The 23,539-nt window shown below is 39.6% G+C and overlaps 1 protein-coding gene across 2 annotated transcripts in view; it reads right to left on the bottom strand.

The window, feature by feature from the left end:
* The window catches only part of TBC1D2B (TBC1 domain family member 2B), a 34,982-nt gene extending 29,535 nt beyond the window's left edge, over window positions 1-5,447 (bottom strand). For both annotated transcript variants that reach the window (XM_063346571.1, XM_063346572.1), the window contains exon 1: window positions 5,050-5,447. In XM_063346571.1, the coding sequence (XP_063202641.1) occupies window positions 5,050-5,412 (363 nt within the window). In that variant the 5' untranslated portion in view covers window positions 5,413-5,447. The remainder of the gene's footprint in view (window positions 1-5,049) is intronic.
* Window positions 5,448-23,539: the final 18,092 nt, after the last annotated feature.

Here is a 23,539-nt window from a genome sequence, read left to right as displayed (position 1 = left end):
ATTTCGAGCACAAAAGTATTTCCTTTGGAGTTTTATCCAGTGGCAAGTCTTCATTTCTGATAAATTTGAGGAGCCTATATTCCCTTTAGTCAGACTTGCAGACGGGCCTCGTAAAGCAATATTTTACTGTGCTCCAGCAGAAAACCACCAAGAATTTACAGCTTCCACAACCACAGGATGCAGTACTTGCGTGTTTCTCTCTGCTACCACAACATAGCTAATGAGGCAATTCACCTGGAGTCAATTTAAGTTGTACCTACAATTAACTTCTGCCCATACCAGAGTTGCCCACTCAACTTAATGAGCCTTTTTCACCATTTGTCCCATTAACCTCTACCCAACAGTCTTTAGAAAAACATTAATTGGTTTTATTCAAGATGCTCCTTGTTATTGCTTTTTAATTCCCTATTGCACGTGTTCTCTGCTGAGCAGCACATACGCATCCTCAGTTCAGAAGTGACATCATTGTTACACATTGGGTCTGTTTGCAGTTATGCTCCTTCACAGTGTAAAGCAGGACGGCAAAGCAGCAAAAGTTTCTCACTCCCCTTTTTAAATAGTTTTCCCAAGAAAAACTCAGTAACCCTGCTGCTGCACCCTGCCTGTTACTTTGCCTTCTTTCCTTCCCATACATGATTTTCCTTCTCTTATGGAGTTTTCCACACCCTTTGAGCAGTTTTTGCTGAGTTTATATAGGCATCTTAATTATCTACTTTACAAGTAAAAGAGTATCCTGAGAATCTCTCTTAAAATGAGTTTTGTTTAAACAAAATTAATCTTTGAAGCTTGTTGTTTGATATGGACTTTTTTAAAAAAAAAACAAAAACAAACCACACATAGAATATTTTAAGTCTCCCTCTTCCCCTACTCCTAAATTACAAATTTGCAAATTTTTTTTAATTCACTTTACCTGTCAGAGAAAGGAACACTTCCATGCTCGCCCCACTTCTCATGGCTTCTCTGCATATTCAGCTACTGCCCACCATGAGAGAGAACATTTAGCTATGCGTAGCATCGATCACAACTGACAAAAAATCCTTATTTGTACTAAACTATTGTGTGGCACTGCAGTAATAAAGAACCTTAGCTAGTCACATTTTAATGGAGGCATTTCTGTGAGAAGAAAAACCACCATAAATGTCGCCTGAACTGGTGCGAGGCACGGAATTACTATTGTAAACTTACAGGCAACAGTAGCAACAAAAGACACAGCGAAGAGACATAGTCCCATGTATTTTTCAACAGAAATGATGGAAAATTATTATTATTTGCTTAAAACCATTCCCCTATATTCTGCCACTGAGGATGCTGCAGGAACTGCCTTCTTCCGACACACACAAGACACAAACAGAACAATTTTGGGGAACGCAACTACCCAGCAGCATTCTCTACCTGGACCCACTGGTGGAACACATACTCCAATATTAAACCCTTTCAGGAAGAATCCAAAGAAATGCAACGAGCAGACCTGCCATTTTAAGGAAACTCATGAAAATTCTTTCCACAATCCTTTTCTGAACACAAACTCTCCCTCAAGCATTTTTGTAAAAGGGAACATCACCAGAAAGTTTGCATTTCTTAAGATTCACTAATCCTGCTATGCTCAAACAGCAAATTTATGAGTCAGAGGGCTTTTTCTGGAGGACAGCCCAATTTTTACTTAAAGCATTGTAACCACTAACCAGCAAAGTTAAAAAAAAAAAAAAAAAAAAAAAAAAAAAAAAAGATTATCTCCGAAAACAAATCACCTTCCCTGCTGAGGGAAGGTGATTTGTTAGATTACCTTCTAAGATGAGTTAGGCCCTAATGGTGTTAGGTTCTAAAACAACACTATTTAAGCTCGAGCACCCCATTATTAATCACTGCCACATCCTTAAAGATTACGGACAAATTTAAGTAAAAGCTCCTAAATAATTCCGATTTCAGCAAGTTTGGTATCCGATACTTTCGAGGATCTGGGCTTCAAAATCTGCAGTGTCTGGAATGCTGACTACTTGGCCAATAACCCAGGTAAGTTTTTTTTCCTTTAAGAAGCCTGCGCCATTTCTGTTCCCCTCCCCTCCCATTTCCCCACTGTTCACAAAGAAGTTATCTGCACATAATGAGTAGACACACAGTCTATCATCACTGGCCAGTGTCCCTTTGTTCCAAAAGCAAGTGAACTGTGTCACTACAAGACACTGCTTCAAAAACAAATCAGAAATGACCCTTTGTTCATTTATATATATTCACAATGCTAATTCTTTTCTCCCTTAACGACAGACCTCACTGTGCAAACACAGGCAAATACTCACTTGACTGTATTAGCAGCATTCTGTGTTACAGCAAGTATTCGCGCGATCAGGTCCTTTCCATGAAAATATTCTCAAATGTAATCTACCCGTAATTCATAAAGTACACAATTTTCTCTGTTTCTTTACCTAAAGTGATGGTAGCTGTTACGTATTTTAAATGGAAAAGTGTTTTACATGCACTCAGCTTCTTCTAATGTACTTTAACTGTTGAAAATATATGGAAAAGCTACAATCACGCAAGTGTCAGGTTGGTTATCTACATTTCTAAATTATGAACAATTTACTTTATTTGCTGCAAAGGCTACAGTATATTTTTTCCTGAAATTGTGAGAACCAAACCCCAATTATATCATACCGTCCTCAGCTCCCATTAAATGACAAAGACTGAGCAATCCAGATGATGAAATCATTACATTAACAAAAAACTGAGGCATTATGAAGAAATAATGCATTCCTCAGCAGCACGATCATTTCAATCTGGAATTCCAGTTGCTTATTTCTTATTGCTCTTCTCAGCTTATAATACTGAATGGGAAAAACCAGGTCACGAGATCTGGAAATTCTGAACAAGCAGCAAATTGAGGAAAATAAGGCATGTGAGTTAGACAGTGAAGACTACGTTTGACTTGACTTTATTCCTCGTGCTCTGTGTGTAATATTTTCTTGATAGACTAAATCACAGGGGCTGGATAAGTCAGTGTGGGGGTTTTTTAGTGGGTTGCTTTATTGCCTTTTTTTTTTTGTAATTTAACATCTTGAATGCATTCTTATTTGTATTTCTACCTAATTTATCTGAAAGATGTTTTCAAACGTCTTAAAGACCTATCATGTTGGGTAGAACATTAATTCCAGCTGCGAGAGCCTCATCCCTTGGTGAATCACACAGCCACAAAAGGCTAGTTGGTCCTTGCAATATCCCTCAAGATTTTCATCAATTCCTTATTTAATATATCAACACCTATAACATAACAGCATTTTTATGGACAATCACTTGGCCGCTTTAAGGCAAGCATCATAACAATACAAGAGGTAGAAGATACAAAATTATTTTTTCTGCTAAGTATAGAAATGACCTCGTCTTCCTTAACTGGCACCTTTTCTCAACCCCCATAAGGGAAACATGAAGAGAGCTCCAGTCCATGGAGGTTCTTTCCTAGAGAGTACAGGGGAAAAAATGAACACAAGAAGTATGGGCAGAGCAGTAACACCACAGACCAAAAGATACCAAGAAAAACATGAAAAAGAAAACCCTGTTCTTTATGCTTGTGCATTGGTGTCGAGTATGATTTGTATCTTCTTGACTGCAGAAGACATCGGAGACTGTTGCTCGAGTGCTGTTTGACAGACTAGTTACCTATTACACAGGTGGCATATACTATTTCCCACTATAATCCTAAGCATAAATGACATGTTTCTCAACAAAGGCCCTCCTGTTCAAAAAGAATCATCAAAACAAAATGTGCATTATGTATTTTCCTGGAGATTTTCACACAAAAATCACTAGATACTAATTAAAAAGAAACAAACTAAAACCTTCAAACTATCAAAAAAAAAAAAAAAAAAAATCAAAGCTCACACCAAGTCTGCAGTCTTAACTTTCATAACATAAACACCCAGGCTATAAAGGCAGATTCATGGAAAGCAATAAAAACTTTGGTTACGTCTGTGCAAAGAAAAAGGTAGTTTTTACACATGACTACGTGCAAAACTGCTGATTACACTGCTTTTCCTCAACCAAATATAGTTAAAATCATTATCGTGTTAGTTTTCCCATTAAATAACTTGCTTATTCTTTAGCAAAGTATGTTAATGATTAATTATTTTCAGAAACATTTGCATTTATCAAAACAGAATATTGAAGAGCTTTGTACAATCATGTTCTACAATCTCAGAATTTATTATCATTGCTCAAATCTCCACTGTTAAGGGTACAGATCTTCTCCAATATTCAATAGGAAGTTTTGCTGTTTAATAACTTTATGGATGATTTATACTCTAATATTAAGGATCTTGCTATAAGAGAACGCCGTTCACGTGAAAACTCACACTCAGAGCACATGAACATTCCTTGCGGGAAGTGTATGCCTTAATAGCAATTAAAAATAACGGATACTCAGGAAAATGTATTTCTTCTTTATTGAGTGGAAGTGGTTTCCTTGGTTGGTTGGTTTTTTTTTTCCTTTCCCCAGGCATGGCAATAAAGGAAAGACACGTAAAACAATCCTAACATTTACCTCTTGTCCTAGGAAAGCCTGAGTTCGTGCAAAGACAAAGCGATAAGAGCCTCTCCTACTATCAGGAAACTATTCTCCCTCCTCCTCTTCCTTCCTCCCAAAGCAGCCCAGATGAAGACTTCTGCCCTGCATCATCTTTTCAAAATAAACACCCCCAAAGCGATAACCAACCACTCCCTCGCGGCTCCCAAACCCACAACCCACCAGATTTCCTTGGAAGTTTTTTTTCCACCCAGACGTTTCCCCGGAACCCGCCGGGCCGCGCCAGCCAGCCCACCCTGCCCCGACAGCACCGGAGGCGTCGTCTTCCCCTTCAGAAAAGCACTTCAAAAACAAAATCATAAAGGAAGAAAAAAAAGAAACTAAGGCCAGGGAAAGCCTGTACTGCTGACCAACTCCGCCTTTGCGAAATGTTACTTTTCTTCCTCAGAACAGCCCCGCCGCGCCTGGCACGGCCGCACCCCGGCGCTGAGGGGACGGGACGGGGGAGAGTGGCCGGGCGCGGCCGCCCCCGGGCCTACCTTCAGCACGGCGACGGCGCCGTTGGGACTGTGCACTTCGAAGGCGGCCGCCTCGTCCCCCGCGGCGGCGGCGGCCTCGGGCTGGTGGTAGCTGAAGCAGGCGGAGGCGATGTCGAGGTGCCCGAGGGGCAGCGCCTCCTGCGGCCCCTTGAAGTAGTAGAGGTAGCAGCGGCGGGGGTCGAAGACGAACCAGCGGCTGCGGAACCCGCGCAGTGGCCCCTTGCCCGACAGCTTCTGCAGGTACCCGCAGAGCTTGGGGGTGCCGGGGCCGGCCTGCTCCCCCGCCGGGCCGCAGCCGGGCCCCGCGCCCTCCCCGCCGGCCGCCGCCGGGCCCTCCTCCCCCTCCGAGCCCGCCGCCGGCATCGCCGCGCCTGGCCCCGCCGCGGACGCGACAGCGCCCCGCCTCGCCTCGCCTCGCCGCGCCCGGCACCGCCGCGTAGGGAGCGGGCCCGACCCGTGCCGCGCCGCCTCACGGGACTTGTAGTGCGGCCGCCGCGGCGCGGCCCGGCCCGGCCCGCCCCGCCGCTCCCCCCAGGCGGAGGCCCAGGGCAGCCCCGCCCTGGCTGCCGGGCACGGCCCCGCCGGGACGGGACCCTGAGCGGGGCCTCGGCCTCCGCAGGGGCCCGCTCCGGGAAGCCGGCACGGCAGCGGCCGCTGCTGGGCTGGGAAACAGGGCTCTCCGGGCTCTTCCAGCCCACCGGCCAGAGACCCGCCGAGGGCACGGGTCGCACGACGCCTTCGCAACATCCCACCGCACCAGACCCTCGCTGCTCTGCCTGTGGGCAGGGGTTTAAAAATCACTCCCAAATCGTATTATTTATGGGGAAAAAATAGAGAACGTGCAGGCAGCAATGGGTAAAAAGCTGTAGCTTGCAGGATTTGGACTTGCAAACGGCTACAGGCCAAACTATCTGTGTTTCACTGAAATGTCTAGCACGTTTTGAACTTCTAGTGTCAATAATATTCTGTCAGTGAAGAGAACTTCACTGTGAAGAGGTCAAGCTGCCACAGGGAAGTACACACAATTCCACATAATTTCTCCTTGTTTTTGGAACACAGTATGTGCCCATATCCATGAAACACAGCTAACGCTCTGGGTACAAATAGGGAAAACAATGTGATGTGGCATAATCATCCAAAAATGGGAGGAGACAATTTCACTTCAATGACATTCAGCTTTTCATTCTCAAATACAGCACAAAAGGTTTGCTGTCAAAATAGTTGTTGCAATGGCTGGAGCTGCTGTTTGCAATTATTTTTTCATTAAGATTATGCTAGTTATGAACTACGTTTGTCTGACTGAATTCTGGCAATTTGGAAGTTCAAGTTATCCAGAAATCCTAAATTCCCCAGATCTTCTTACTCTGTACTCATTTTTAAATGCCTTGATTGATTTCTCAGTAAAAAGTAACTGTCTCACCTGCCAGACAACATTTCCATTCTATGCTAAAGGGTGTAAAGGATATAAAGCACCTGAACTTTCAGTGTGGTTGTCTGCTGCGGTTCCACTTTGATGTTGACATAAGGGATTGCGGAATTCTTTGAGTCCTCCCCTCCGAATGTCACCTACTGATAAGAAATGTGTCAAGTGAGGAAATAGCCAGTATTCTGTTAGCAGACAAACTTGAGCAATTTGTTATAGAAACTGAGGCCCACGTGGAAGTTATCTGCCCAGTCAACTCACATGACGTGAAGTGTGATCCACTGAAAGATTAAATGCTGCAAACCCAGGCTAGGGGGTTGTTTTTTCTGTCTTTTTTTTCTTTTTCCAGACTAGAATAAGTGATTCTGACATGTCAAAAGTTGAGGCTTTGTTAGTAAATGTGGAAATTAAGAAGGATTGATCCTGCTTAAACAACAGGCCAATAGTGTTTCTTCCATATATACTGCTTAGTATCTTCTTCCCCAAATCCAACGTATTCTTGGTCTTCTGGTAGCATCCGTACCCTTTCCTGGCAAGTGTCATGTTGCCAGAACATGAGTTACACAGGGAAAACACCAATTCTCTTTAGCAGCTGCCAGTTCCTTATCTCAGTCATGTAGACAAGTTAAAGTGCCCCAGCACTTATCTCCGATCTGTTACACTATCTATCTCATCAATTTAGTGAAGCATGGCCTTGTTCTTTGCGTGCTCAGCACCCGTGACTCCTCCTGGCTATCAATAATTACATCTCACAGCAAATCACAGATTCAATTCCTAAATCCTCAAAACTTTTGCTGTCAGTACTTCTCTTTTTTAATTTTCTGTTCAGCTTCCTTACAACACTCAAAGCAGGAGAATCCCCTAATTTCACAGCTGATGCGTGTAAACAGAAAGTTCCCCTTCTTGGGAAATAAGTTCCTTATTTCACGTATGCCCCTTTTTTCACAAACAGATCCAGATGTGGACTAGTAAATAACAACTTATTATTTCTAAGTTGCTGTGGTGAATATAAATGAAAACAATGCTCTTCCCTTTACCTGCTTCTTCCTTTCACGTTTTCATGTCCAGAATGCACAGATAATGTAGGCGACATTCTGTTGCTAACAAATGCCTAGAAAACAAATACAAATAGCCTCTCAAGATGAGATTTCCCTCCTGCCCAGAGGCGAGGGCCAATGAAGCTTTTGGTGTGCGTGTAACTCCTAACCTCATGGTGCAACAGTCAAGTACATTTTATATAGAGCGAAACAGCGGTTATACTCCCAAAAGAACCACAAAGCTTGTCAAACATGAAAATATTTGAAATTCCCTTTTTTTCTGGCGTGTTTTTCTCTCCTAAAAATTAACAAATAATTTAGTAATAGCACTTTGGGCTGAACAAGGCCTGCTACTACGCATAAAAAATAAAACTGTATTTACTCTGAAAAAGGAGAGTGTGGTCTAACTCACTACAATTGTAATGGTTTTATCTTATAATGAATATAAGCATTTGCAGTGCTTGAATAAGCTCACATCTTACTCTAAAAAAAAGGTAATTATGCAAGAAAAGGAGAGTCTATAATTAGATGTGGAGGCAGAGGGAGTACAGTTGGTGTATATGCCAGGCTCAGACTGTCATGTTTACAGAATTGCAGGAAACACCAATAAATTCCAAGCAGCACATCTGTACCGTGCTTTTGGTTCAAGTGAGATCCGAGCTCTAAAATTAGATTGGCTGAGTGCGTACCCTACTGCTTCCTTTCACAAAACAGAAAGCAAAAATGACTCCATCTCTTGTCTGGTATCTTCAGAGATACAGGGATTCAGTTAGAGACGAAATCCAGAATTTTTCAGAGCTCACACTAAACATCTACTGGGTTTTGTTTCCCAGAACAATGGAACTACAGACAGCTGTCTCCCTCAAGCCCCCTCCCACACAGCGTCAGTCCAAACCTGCATGCTGAGATATACTAAACAGTTACTTTTATTCCATTTTAACAAATATTTTGCAGGTTCTTGCAGAATGTTATCTGTGACTGTCGCTGCCAGGATAAATATTGTCACTCTGCTAGAGCCTGATTATGTATCGTACTTGCATACAGTATTGCACTACATTATTGTGAATGAGGATGAGTGAATGGTTTTGGCCTACTATTATTTAAATTCTTTGGAGGTCAGGAACCAAAAGCTAAGCTTTTTTTTTCCCCCAACGGAGACAAACAGGCAAAAAATTTTCTCCAAATTACTGTTTCTGATGCAGTCTGACATGTCATTCTACATTCCCCTGCCTCTCAGTCGCCTCAGCATCCACAAAGAACATCGTATCATTACATTCCCAGAAGAAATTCTTTCCTTATATGTAAACAAGTCAGCCAAAGAATTACATGGTCTATACATTTTAACTGATGGGCAATGTTTCATGTACCTTTCATTCTCCAGTATTATTCTTTAAACACTAGATGGTGCTCCTTTCCCGTTTCACATTTGCCATTTGTGTTACCCTCTTAAAATGGAAAAAAGATACAAACCGTGAATAAGTGGGGAAGCAGTTTCTGATTCAGTAGGAAAGACCTAATTTAACCTCAGTTAACTGCCTCATATAAAACCAGTTGAATATACAACAACATTAAATGCATTGTTTTTATTTTTTGTTGCACTGCATCAAGAACTCTTCACTATGAAAAAGCGACAATTATACAACCGAGTGAATGGCAGCATTGATTTCTAGTTACACATCTGTGATCTGACTTGTAAAGATATCCAGGCAAGTTGGTAGCTATGTAGAGGAGAAAGAGTCAAATTAGACCCCTTATGAATAGAAAAGCAGGAACTACTTAACTGTAGAAACAAACTGGGCAATCCATGTGCACATAATCGTTGGCTTGTCAGCATTCGTGTAGATCCAGACTGGCTAGAGAACTGCTATGGAGCTTGCTTGGAATGCTGAAGAGGGTAAGCAGAAGAATTTGGAGTACTGTTGTAGAGACAAAAAGATTAATGGGAAAGACATATAAACACAGATAATGACACAATTAATAAAACGCAATTATTTCAGCTGCTTACAGTGGAACTTATTTCCATGTGTATACTTGATTCCCAGTGGAGAACCTAAGAATACGAAGAGATAATGGGGACTTACAGAATTGTCCAGTAAAAAGAAAGATCAGAGGAAATCATAGAAAAGACTTTTAACAAAGATCTTCACATAATCATTTTTTGTGCAATTTTTTACATTACATGGAAGCATTAAATATAATAAGAATCAGGAAAGATACAGTGGGATAGAATGGATCATGAAAGTTTTATATCCAATATCTCACAGAGTGATAAATAACTTCGTGAAGGGATGCTTAGGGTTACCTTTATTGCCTGTACAGCAACTTAAGTGATGCTGTGCTGAAGAGCTTAAAGATGAACCCAGAACATTCACTGGAGGGATGCTCAAAATCACTTTTAATAATCAGGCAGATATTCTTAGAGCAGGAAAAAAGATGTTGAAGAGTCAGCCTGCAAAGTAAGAGCCAAGAGAGAAAGCAAAACAGCTCAGTACAATTAATTTTTGAGTCGATAATTCATAAATGTTCCTGTGGTCAGAAGTTTACCATTGAACTACCAGAATGGAGGAAGGGGATTTCTTTGGGATTAGGTGGCCAAATCAGAGAGCTGGATTAGTAAACAGGAAGACAAATTATCCTTGAGCTGCAGGGATTCCTTGCCTTGCTTTATGTAAATTGTAATATTCTCCCCAGGGTACAACTTCATAACAGAATTGCAAAGTGCCCAAGGCAGGTCCTCAGCCTACATACTTGGGTCATCAGATTAGCAAAATCTGTAGTACACAAGACCAGCCACCTCACATAAAACTAAAAAGAGGAAGAGATGTGACAGGAAAAAGTAGATCACTGCTGTACAAATATGCGGATGTTTGTGCTGGCATTTATCTGCAGCTTCTAGTGAGATAGTTTTCATGTTGTGTTTTTACCATTACTTGCTCTTATTTAGTTTAGAAGACCAGTTCTAAGGCGTAGAAACATACTACAAATCTACTGGGTTATATATTTGTCTGTCAGTCTCACCTTGCTGATAAGGCTTTTCTGAAAATCTAAAAATATATGGTATTATTTACATAGCAGTTCATCAGTGTTTTAAGACATCATATTTCATTAAGAGTTTTAATTTTTTCCTGTTAAGAGTGTACAAGCCCATTTTCCCAAAAGCAGTGGCTGATATGAACATTTGTGTGACCTGCCTCCACTAGCAGAGATAGCACAGAACTATTCTAACTCATGGTAACACTGTCAGGACCTCAAAGCTTTTAACTCTTCTCTAATCCAGGCCGTGCCAAAACGTTGTTCTTGCTTTCTGCACATTTCAGAGGCCCAGCCAGCTTTCTCACTGTCAATCACACTGTGGCCCTTTCCTTGACTTTCTAACTCATTTCTTAGTACATCACATCCTGGCTGACACCTCTTCATTGTATTAACTGCAGCCACGAAACTGCCTTTCTTCAGTAGCACCAGAACTTCCTTCATCCCGTGTATAGAAGCTGTGAATCACTTCCCTCCCTCCATTTAAATCCTAACAGAAACCTCTCCAGAGACAGACCAGTTCGTAGCCAAGGCTTGGTGCTGATGTGAGATAACAGCAGTCACGACTATAGCGAGAAACCTTCACTCTCTCGTTCCAGTGGACTTTCCTGGCCTCTGAGAAGCCTCTCATCTGTGTGCCCCAGTGGATGATTCAATATTACCTTGTAGCTACAACTTACACACAAACTCACGCGCCAACAGTACCCACTTTTGTAATTCTTACCCAGACATGCTTTTCTTATTTCTTACCATTTTATCTTCACTTCGATTGTCCATCTCATAGCAGTTCAGTATAACCCACACATGGAATGTATGTTGCAAGTGAAAGGTCTGTTCGCTCCGGCTTCCAGCCAGCATCAGTGGCAAAACAGCGGATATTGATGGAGAGCAAATCATTTCGGCATTTAGACTTCAGAGGGATGAATTCCAGCCTAAATGCTTTGGACAGGAACTTTTCTTTTGATGTGGACAATGAAGTGTTTAACATACTTATTAGTTAAAAGTTACAACAAACAGTCGCACCAGCTCTTTGCAAATATCTTTCTTCAAATCCTTTTAATTCCTAACTTTATCACAGGTCCATTCAGCCCTTTTCAAGAAATAAATCAAATATTCTAGTAAAGGGTAAATGTCTTTGTCAAAGATGAATGGGATTGAAAAAGCTACAGATGGCAAACTGAAAGGCACTTACATGTCTTTTAAATAAGAATCTGTAACTGGTACAATCTTATCTAAAAAGAGGCAGATTTAGGCAGACTATTTGGTCTAGAATCCAGGCTACGTTCGTCACAAGCAAATGATTTTGCAGGAAATCTCTCTTGCTATTTGTTTCTGCTCAAGACAAACATTACCCGAGCAGCTTTTCCTGTGGTTCTGTTTTAGAACTTCTGGCTTTGGCTTTGGCTTTGGATAAAGACAGGAAGCACATGGAAAACTGAGGAAATACAGATTCGAGAGTAAGTCACAGCATTCGAGTCTGGAGCCAAACTAACCCCAAGTCCTTTCTAACTAAGACAGACATCAAATAATTGTAATTATCTAGGAAAATGTGAGGGTAAAATTATTCCATCCCATCCAGACAGCTGCTCTCCTGTACCCAATTTTGCTAGCAATATATGCCAAATTTGCAATTACGTTAAACCACTGGCTTACCTGGCAGTAATAAGCACTTGTTTTGCCCCTGTTACATTAGAATGAATGGAAATTTTGCGTAAGTCTAGAGAAGGAGATCTGTGTCCTAGAAAAAGATATGAAGTATAGATGATTGAGCAGGGGGAAATGTTATTCCTTAAAGACTAAGTTATGTTTTCATGGCATGTGTTCAGAATTACTCCAAAACCACTTCAGTTTATTGAAGGCAAATGTTTTCCATTCTCCCCACCTCAAATCCTAACTGCCTCTTGCAGCATCACTTTTTATGAGTACCAACACTAGCAAATGTAAACAGTAAGTGCTTGTGCTTCATGGAATATACCGTAAATTGCATCTGTAGTTAGTCTAGGAACAGCCAGCTTACGCTAGTAATAATGCGTTCTTACTGCCCTTTGAGATACTTGTGAACTCCACAAAGGAATATATACCTTACTCAAAGCAGTTAATGGCTATAGCAATCATTTTTATTTGGAATCTTCTGAATGCTTCACTGAGTCAATCTTAAGCATTTACCAGATAGCTACCCCGTCACAGGACTGCTGTGTACTGACAGCTCAGTTATTTCCTACATGTGAGACCTACACATAGAAGCAACTCCCCCAAATGTTCTTTCATCAGTTTTCATTTAGAATTAATTTCTCCTGAGAAGTGACAGAATTTGGGGAAGTATATGCCAACATGAGATTTATTAAAACAAAGAACTTAGACTCTCTTTCCTGAAATTTCTGTCTTCAGAACCTATAATTAAAAAGGAATATCTCACGTAACGTATTCTGCAAATGCAGCAGAAAGATGAGAGGGCTAACAGATGGCTGTTGGGAGAAGGTTGATGAAAGAACTGAGAGTAAGTAAGGAGTAATGAGGACAACTAAGATGCCTTATTTACTGTAAGTGCACTAAGTGTTGATTCAGACTCTTCAGTCCCAAATGAGACACAATTATTGAAGAAATAAGTGACAACTTTACCCGAGGAAAGAGTAAAGGGGCAAGATATAGGGCAATAATTGTGGTGAGTTCTAGTATATTCAGATCATGAGACAAGAAACATCAGTTAAGAACAAAATTAAGGGATACACTGAATAATACAGGATGACACAGAACCAGAGCCAGCACTGGCCGTGTTGATACAGTGCTTTGGCCCGGTACTTGTATACTTAAATACAGTGTTGTGCTGATGACTATACTACTCCTGGGACTGAAGATACCCTCAGCACCCAAAACCACACTCTGCTCTCTGAGTGTTCATGACAATTCTGTGACAATGGAAATTGGATCCAATTAATGCTAACATGAATCTCAAGTTCTACCACTTATTATAAGAAATTCATGTCTTGTTTGCCAAATGTATTGGTATCTTCTTTGTAGGAAGAGTGTTTAAGTTACATGAGTTAAATTAGCACAGGAAAAAGCACTTACTGGAAACAAAAAGCATACTCAGACTGATGTTTATTAGCGTCATAGATAGTAATGTACAACAATGAGCTGGCAGCCACCTTAGAGCTGTGAATTACAGAAAACAATTACTACTTTTCAGTCTGAGCTCATTACCCTCGCTCTAGAATCCACCTTAGCAACAATTTTACATAAGCAAAAGGAAATAAAGCTTCATTTAATTACATCATGCGGGCATTTCCATTAATTTTGATACCCAGTACAGAAAAAAAGCAACTTGGCAAGGCCAAGCTGGTGCTTGTCTTTATCAATTCCATTTTTTCCTCAGTTTAACAACACTTAAGAGGTAAAAACAATAGATGATATCCTGTGATCTTTACTCTGGTCAAGGTTCTCTTAGAGGAAAAGGTTTAAACTGTAAAAATACTGTAAGTGATCTGCAAAGAAAATATTTTTTTAATCTCCCGTATTTCTTTATGACATACATCTACAGTGACCTCTGCTTTTGTTTACTTTCTCATTCTCTTCAGTTTTATGTTAGCTAAAATACTGTTTGTGGGGTTTTTCTGCAATATTGCTAGAAGATGCCTTGAATTAAGTAATTTTAGTTGCGATTGCAAGGATGTTAAATGTTTCAGAAGAGAACTCTTCTCTGATGGATTTGTTAGGAAACTTGAATTACAAAAAGGCAATGAAGGATAGGGAGCAGCTAGGTGCTTTGCACATGTACAGCAATGCCTACATAAAATAATGCATATGGACAGACAGGGTGTCCCAGTGATCTGAATGAAAGAAAATTTCTTCCCTTGCAGTCATCCAGGTTTCAGTCTTGAGGGATGACACAATTCAACTACCAATAGTTCTCTAAGCTTCTAAACAGTTGTCTAGTAAAATAAAAATTCAAGTTTCAATACCCTTCAGACCTGCAAAATAGTAAGGGAAAGTGGAAATTCACTTCTGATACTCAATAGCAAACTTTATTGACTATTAAAAATTCTCTAGTGGCGCTAACTTCATTATAACTTCCTCAAATAAGATCGCTCCTGTCTCAGTGTTTAGTTCCATATATGTCAAGAAGAATTTTAAAAACCATGTACATGCAGCAGAGTTGGTGGGGTTTTTTTCCCTAGAAGTCGATATGGGTTTATATTTGAAACCAACAAGATTTAATTCATACTGGATTTCAACCACAAAAGATGTAACTGTAAGAACATACATCTGCTAGACTTTACCTTTACAAACCTGGGGCTATGAAACGGGCTGTGGGTTTTTTATTAATTTCAGTGACAGCAAAAAGCAGACCACAGATCAGCAAATTATCATCTGAGGCTGGACTACGTCTTCTTGTAAATAATAGACATTGCCAGGGTATCTTAGTGGAACAGAATAACCCTGTGCCAAGGAAATATCTACATTAAAAAGTTTCACAAGAAACAAAACAAACAGGATTCGTATGTTTCAGTTTAGACTCCTGGGTTTGTGGTTTCAGAATGCAGAACACATGAGAAAAACTCAGCTTGATTTTGACTGCCATGAAGAACATGAAAAGCTGTACGTCACCATCTCAGCGTTAGCCTTGATTTAGACTTAATCTGTAATTCCAGATCTTGACACCTGAGAGCCTGAGACATAGAAGCTTTAATTACATAGAAAAACTGCCAGGGCTGGGTCCTTCTAAGCATGTAACTGCCAGGGATTAGATTTTTCCTCTAGAAATACTCTGCAGGACAGGAGCTAGAACTTTGATTTGTGACACAATGCAGAGCAGATGACATAGTGCACAGTCTGAAGGGATTAAACTAATCACTTTTCTATCTTCTCATATGTGAAACTCTCAGCCACAGCTCAAGCGGACTTAGGGATAACTTTCTTCTAGTGACAGGCAGCTTTGCTTGATTCATATCCTCCTCGGCTTCATTAGCAGCAAGAATGAACTGCATTAATCTTTTGCTAGACTGACTGGCAATTATAGTCCTGGCTCATGACCTACTCTTGCAGTGCTCAATAGTTGTACAAAATGGGTGTAAAATGCTCCTCATTCAGAAAGGTGTTTTTCGCACCTGGTTTGATGGTTTATAATGAGAAAACAAGATGTGTAACCAGAGAAAGTTCAACATGATGAGAGCATTTGTACAGAACATTCCTCCAGACTTGTTGGAGGGCTCACGTACACATCTCTGTAAAACCATCTCATTCCCAGCGGCACCGGATGAAGCACAGGCCAGATCTGGATTCCGCAGCTGCCTCCCTGTTCCCGCACATGGGCCAGGATTCAAGTGGGCAGAAACAAACTGTCTATCCCTGGCGCCCTCAAGTAAAATGTTATTTCAGAGTTGGATGTTGACAAAAAGATAGTATAAACACCGCATGGTTTTGCAAAGGACACAGAGTTTGGACCGAACAGGTGGGGAAGTCTCTGACCTAAGCTAGCCACTATGGGTCTTGTTTTCATAGAACACCATAAACCTCAAACTACTAGGCTAGTTGTGGATGCTTAAAATCTTTGAATAACCAAAAGGTAGAATAGGCATTTAGGAATTCAGTGACCACTTCTGATTACTTTGGCCAGGCCTTTTTTTTTTGCCTTTTTTTTTTTAAACCCCAATAAATCATTCAGTGATAAAAGATCTCACAAAAGTATCTCCGAAAGAGGAACCTGAATCATTTAAATTTTTTGTGAAATGGACACCACCACATATTTGTCATTCCTATTTATTTTAAATGATTTGCAAATGGAAGAACAAAAGCATTTGTCCTCTTATGAAAAAGTACTCATCTATGTGTCTATAAATAAGAGATCTATTCATCTATAAATAAGAGATTTGTTTTAAAGCAGCGTGCACCAAACAACCCTCCCATTACTTTCCCATGAGAATGGAAGGCTGCAGGACTAGAATGTTCAGTTTCTATGAGACCACAAGAACTTTGACTACAGCAGAGAGACACAGATACTTTAACCCCCTTCTCTGCTGACCTTTTGAAGGTATTCAATATTTTATGAAGAGTGTGATCAAAACGGCCTTCTGTGGTTAAGTGCAAAGGTGCTTTATGCTTCCTCTCGTGTTTTATGGAGGAGAAATTCCACTCCTTTTTTTTTATGCTGTAGTGTCATACTTGTGAATACAGATGATGGATATGTCATCTACTTATTTTGTAATAAAAGGAATTGTGGAAACAGATCATAGAAACTGATGTGTAACTTTCCTATAGGGAGGATGAAAAAGTACTGTCGGATGAATAAGAAAGAAAGAAGCTGTAGTCTCTTTACATAAAAGTTGTATCAAAAGTGGCATAGTTTGTAATCTCAGCATAGAGAAGATGACACAGACTTTTGGTTTTCATGCCTGGCAATATGCAGAAGTGGTGAAAAGTCTGCAGTAGCCAGTGGTTCACAGAGACTACAAAGACAATGTCAGAACAGCCACAGCCAGTGCGTGATATCTACAGCAATTCTGATCACAGTGAGAAACTCCTTAATTTCTTTTCAGAATCAAAGAAAACACTTGAAGATCATCAACAGAACAGGTAGATTTATGCAAAATGGAAATTTATTGAACTGAGGATCTACCTGAGAGACAGGCAGAAAGTAGTCTTCAGTGTCAGTAGCAGGATGATGTTTTAGTGCCACCACTATAACAAACTTGTGACGTTATAGAGTTGCAGAAAAGTGTTTCTGACTGCACAATACTGTCCTTCAAATTATTTTCTGCCAAAGGTGATTTTGAAGTCTCAAACAAAATCTTTTCCTGCAACATGCTGAAGTAACAATGCACCTTGTGCTGACTTCCACATTAGCTTTGGCAAAACTTGGCTTAACCAGCTGTCTCAAACCCCTCCACCTGTAGAGTGGGAATATCAACACTCCTAGTGGCCCTAATTGCCAGGGCTCCTGTGAGGGCAAGCTAATGTCTCTGAAGTGCTCTGTGAACTCAGCTTGCTGTCAGATATCCAGAGGTACATGGACTCTGCTGAGGAAGAAATTAAAACTTTGGGGACTGAAAAAGGACTAGCAATGATTGTGAACACAATGCCAATTGGTTTGCAACATGATATGTCACTGAAAAACTGTCCTTTGAAATCTTGTGCTGCTTAGATTTAGTCTTTCCAGAGGGTCTGGTGATTCCTAATCAGGGCTAGAATATTTTTTTTCTATAGTTGTATATAATGTATGTTTTTACTGGTTATATCCAAAATCCACTACAAATCTGCTGATAAAGCTCAGCACAAACCTAACTGTTTTCAAAGCATTTGTTCCATTTCAGATGTGGAGAACTGACTCTTTGCCATCAATCTTGTTATAGGCATTTTAAAAATAGAGCCAACAACTTCCCCAGCCATATTCTCTAATATGAATGAACTACCTAGCCTGAATTGTTTTGATAATCTCAGGTGCCCCCTTATCAATCAAACCACAAGCCCCAGAGACTTCAAGTGCATTTAAACTGAGAGGATGTAGCAAGCGTTGCAAGATTTAGAAGTTGATAACACTTTCATATTACAAGACTTACGAATGATACAACAGATCTTATGCTAATGAAAAATTTCAGCTAATGGAATATGTGAATTTGTATTCCTCCAAAAGTCTGACTGACCTTTTGTTGTTCTTCATATTCTTAGGATGTAAACTCCTTTGAGGTAGGAATTGGGATTTTGTTCTGTCTTCGTACAGGACATAACAAAATGAAATCCTGATGGGTGGCTTAGAATACCATCAGCATTTCTGTAATAACTTGTATACTTAGGTACTTATTTACATTAATTAAAGTAATTAGTACAGGTAAATTAGTATTTATATGTAGTGTGCAACACTGCTAGTTGATTATCATCAAGATATCAAATACCATATTTTTCACTGTAAGCAAAACATTTAGTTTGATTCCAATCTTTCTTAAAATGTGCATGGATAAACTCAACTAACTGGTTTTAATTCTCAAATAACTTTGTGAGCAATGAAGAAGAATCAGGCTCTTTGAACTTAACTTTTATTTAGATATTTATTTTAATCTTCATTTGAATGTCTGGAGAACAATGGTTCATAGTTTTGATCAGCTTAGTAACAAATGTATCATTTATATGAGAAATACATTCTAATACTATTTTTAATTGTTTTATGTATTCTCTTTCTTGTATAGATTCACAGATTGTTTTCTGCAAAAGATACAAATAGTAATATCCAGGATATTGTATGACTATTCCTACAGAATTTGTTCTTAGGTATTAAAATTGAACATGTTCCTTGTCTTTTATTTCACATACATGCCAATCACAATGAGTTTTTTTAAAAATGTTGTTTAGCTTTTATTTATTATATTGGTTAGAATTCATAAACTCCAAGCCCTCCCAACTGGTATTACTGGGGAAAGCGCAAGAATCAATGTTTTCTGAGAAGGTGTAATTGGCTTTGAATTGAAGCAGCAGGAATTTTTGCCAGCAGTGTTTTTTGGTTTTAATACATTCAGCCTTCCAAAGAGTTTTTCCAGCTGCGTATACTGCAGCATAAATTCTAACTCTTCACTGAGATTTTAAACTTTCCTGTTTAACATGACATTCATTCTTTCTCTAAGCTTATTGTCAAGCTTATTACATCAAGAAAAGTTTTATCAAGATCACTTGCAGAACTGTTTGTGGAAAACAAAGAGTAACCTCTACCTGTTCAATCTTAGCATTACAGAAACCAGAACAGGTGATCACAGAAAGATTTTTCCCAGTTAGAGACCTCAAATGGCAGAATTCCAGAGCAAGCACTGGTACTCAGCAACTCCACGTAGCCACTACCAGGCATGACCTGTAGAAAAAAGGTGTAGGTAGGTGTTAGTAAGTCTCACTGGTCTTCAGCGATAACATACAGATACTGGAAGTACAGGTTAAAGTAATTCTATGAGGTTGCTAATTTTTGCCAGAAGACCAGCTGACCTAACTTCATAAAGCTATAATATATTATAAAGACAGCTAAAAGTATCACGTCACGCATTCCTGCCTCTCTTCCAATTACATTATATGGAAATCCTAATGCACGCTATACAAGATAATCTCAACTTGCAAAATAAATCCAGAGCAATAAGGATTTATCTTCAGCATTTTCCGCTCTCGTATTTCCTGTGGTTTGAGTTTTGTTGGTAGGATTTCAATTCAAAACAGCAAGTCATGCATCTCCTTCAACACTTCAACTGGCCTTCTAGCTGTACCACAGCATACATTCGTGCATCTGTTTGATGGCAAATGTGAAATTTCGCACATGAAAACAGGCTGAGAACTTAGCTTATAAATTTAGTTTATAAGAAATGTAAACAGTCTCATTAAGTCTGCTTACCAGACTTATTTACCACCTGCCAGGTTCAGCAAGCAGATTCATTGGTCTTCTGAGAACATTATTCTAAAATTTAATCTTTACTTGTACTGGGTATTACTAATCTTGGAGTAAGTAACTGGTTAGGAGCAGCAGAACTGCTGATGTTCCTCAGCCTCCGGCCTTTCAAAAAGAGAGCCACAAATGAGAAAGGTGTACCTGGATTGCAGAGATGAATGTCCTGAGTGCAGTGACAGAACTCGGCTCAGCTGATTCTTCCTCTCTGTATGTGAGAAGCGGGCATGGCGCAGAGGTCATTTAAATGTGAGGTCCCAAGTGGGACCATGGGAATGTAAAACCACTAACCCATACCCCCTAGGTATATGTGTTTTTCTCGGTATGAAAGAGGATAGAAATTCTTAGAAGAGAAAGCAGAACTGAGAAACTCGCTGAGGCTTTTTGGTAGTATTTTACTCCAAGGTATGACTTGTTAATTGTTACTCCTCTGTTCAGACATCCTCAAGGTATTGTTAAAGATATTTGCAGTCAAAAGTGAATAAACAAGTTCAAGTAAAAGAATAAAGGCCTCAGGAACCTCATGCAGATTAAAAAAAAGTTGGTGACATAGGAGTTTGGGCTCATCTTCCGTAAGAATCTATCCAAAATTTTGACCAAAATATCTTCTATCTTCTTCTGAATCCTGGAAAAGCTGTATTAAAAAAATCAAATAGTGCTCTGTGCTTTTGCAGTGCAACTAGATTGAAGACAGAAATACAATGAAGAGGCATTTCTATTCTCCAGATCCCAAAGCAGTGGGAGTATTCCAAAAGTGCTTCTAGCTATTTCCATTCTGTTCAGTTTGCTTTCACTGACCATGTGCATTCAGAGAAGCATCAGGCCAAAATCCCATTCTCAGTGGTTATTAACATTTGACTACAACTTCTTCCATTTTTAAAAAAATTCTTTTTATCAGCTCATTATGCTTATAGATGAAAGATGCAAAACAGTCAAATCATAAATCCCTGCCATACATCACAGACGATTATAAATCACACAACAACAACAGCCAAAACTTCTATTGTGAGCCAACAAAAATCATTAAACTAAACCAAAAAAGGGATCTAAGTGATTTCATGAATTCAAGAATAAAAAGAAGAAACATGCAGCCAGCAACACTACCACAGTGTCACAATTGGGAGACCTATTAAAAAGGATGATAATAGATAGAAAGCAAATACCATTCACAAAAAAGAAATGAATCTTGATTAAAAATTATCGCCACAATTGTCTTTTCCTCCTGTCCCTATAATGGATTTCTAAGCTAAAAAAGAGTTTAGAAATTGGCTGCCTCAGCAGTCGTAGTGGTGATTGAAGGTCCTACTTAGGGGGAGAATAGATCAGGAGATGACCAGGGAAGTGTCCTTGACTCCCCTTCCTTCTGCATACATTTCTTCATTTTTCCCCTTTTTAGTGAGACATAATAAGGAGATTAATTAGGATGAAAGGCCATGAAGAATCACATTTATTTGTAAATTATTAGACTCAATAGCAGTATATTAGCTATCAATTCAAAAATTCTACCTGCTTTATATCTTAAGGTAAATAAGATAGGGAAAGGTAGGAGGGTTTTGTAGGTTTCAAACCCAGGTCACTGAATCAAGCTTCTTGGGTTTCATCACAGGATTCATAACCCCCCCAGTTTCATTTTACTAAGTCAATATTTTTTAAGGCTTAATTTTCCCTGCTCACCTTACCTTTTCTCTACACTATTCCTCAAAGTTAATACAAGAGATAAGCTGCAGAAATACTAAGTGTTCTCGCAGTTCTCTGCTGAAAATAAGCAAAAATTAATAATGAGAATATACCACAAATAGGTCACTAACTGGTATGCCTCTTTAACAAAGGTATACTTTTCCATGCAGTGAATGCAGTGAACTTTATTTCTGCAGCTGTGGGATCAGAATAAGCCCCAAACTTCGTGGCAAGCCTGAGAGACCTGAAGCCAAACTAGCACATAATACACCAGAGAGATTCCAGAGTGTACCTTCAGATGATACATGGACCTTTTCAAAGGTCAATGATACAAGAAATCTCCAGTTTCTTCCCAGGAGGATTTTGGTCAAAATATGAAGGTACTGCTGAAAATATTTACTCTGGCATTACCAGAATTTGTTTTATCAAATGCTTACTGATAATGCCAAGGGCAGCGGTATTTAGGGGTAAGCCTTGCAGCCTCTTCGTGTACAAAATGTACTCATTTCAAGCAAGCAAATGAGAGGGAATGTTATCTGAGTTCACTGCGCAGTTTCACAGGAAATAACAATACAGTGCAAACTCCAATGGCGGTGTTCTTTATAGGACCTCAAATATTCTCTTTTTAGATCAGAAAAGCGAGAATATTCAAACAAAATGTGTAAGGCACAGGTGAAATGGCTAAGGAAGATTTTATTTTTTTTGCATTTTTCAGTAGTCTCAGATTAACCGCTCATGTTTTAATAAACTCAACAAAATCAAAGGGACATACTAGAGATAATGGTGCTGTTGAGAAAGACAATGATTCAAAAATTCCCTTCACAACCTATTAAAATGATATGCTTGAATTCATACTTACACAAAGAATCAGAGGAGAATTTCGTAACAAAAGATAAATTTCTGCTCCAGAAGGGAGCACAATTAAGGCTGAACTGGTCAAAAATAAGACACTCGCATTAAATTTGAAATACCCACTACAGGGGTCCTGTAGAACACGGCGAGAGTGAAGCTTGGTTTCACAAGCTTCTCAGAAACTCTTCTCTTCCCACTTTTTATTTTACATCCTCACAAGATTTGCTTTGACTTTTTTCTTCCCCACCAAGGTGCCTTGTGTCAAAGCGAACTTGATTAGAAATTGCTGAGTACCATTTCAGCTGAACCTGAAAATCCCCGTCTGCAGGGGGGGAATCTGAGGCACAGAGGATTCAGCTTTGGCATTACCCAGACATGGCCTGACTTGGGAACTTTAACAGATTTTTTGAAACCATTAAAAATTTTGACAACTTGGAGAATGTTTGCTGATTATATGGTTTGTTACGTAGGTTTACTTTAGGTCTCCTGGCCGCTATTAGCAAACATTCCCCTTAACTTATCTGACATGAGACGCTACAATATTTTCTCTCATTTTACATATTGTCTCATAAAGAATGAGAGACTAAAAATACTTGCAGTAAATCTGTTTTCTATCTCTGACAGTGCCTGCTTATTAGTATTTCTTCAGAAATAAAATAATTTCTTATCTGTGGTCTTTGATTTGTTGTTTATGCATTCCATGTTTGAAGAAAGCAAAATACTATTTAAGGACCTGATCTGGATCTGCCTACTGAAGTGAGTAGGAGTCTTCCTGTTGTTGAGATCAGGCCCTCAAGGACATCTGGCTGCTACAGAATTATCACACTGAGAAAAAGAAACTCCTCTAAGCAAATCAGGCTGGACTTACTGCGTTAATCACCCAGTATTTAATTTTGTTAATTTCCTGGAAGGAAAAGACCTCAAAATACACAAACTTCTCTGGGTGCCAATTATTCCTTCTGCTTTTTCAGCCACAGGAGATAACTGGAATCAGAAAAATATTGAGAACGAGTCATGCGGGATTAAGTCATTCCGTCAGGAACATTTGGCAGCAAATTCTGCAGC

This window comes from Chroicocephalus ridibundus, chromosome 9, assembly GCF_963924245.1.
Source record: "Chroicocephalus ridibundus chromosome 9, bChrRid1.1, whole genome shotgun sequence".
Classification (NCBI taxonomy): Eukaryota; Metazoa; Chordata; class Aves; order Charadriiformes; family Laridae; genus Chroicocephalus; species Chroicocephalus ridibundus.
This window is presented reverse-complemented; position numbering and strand designations above follow the sequence as displayed.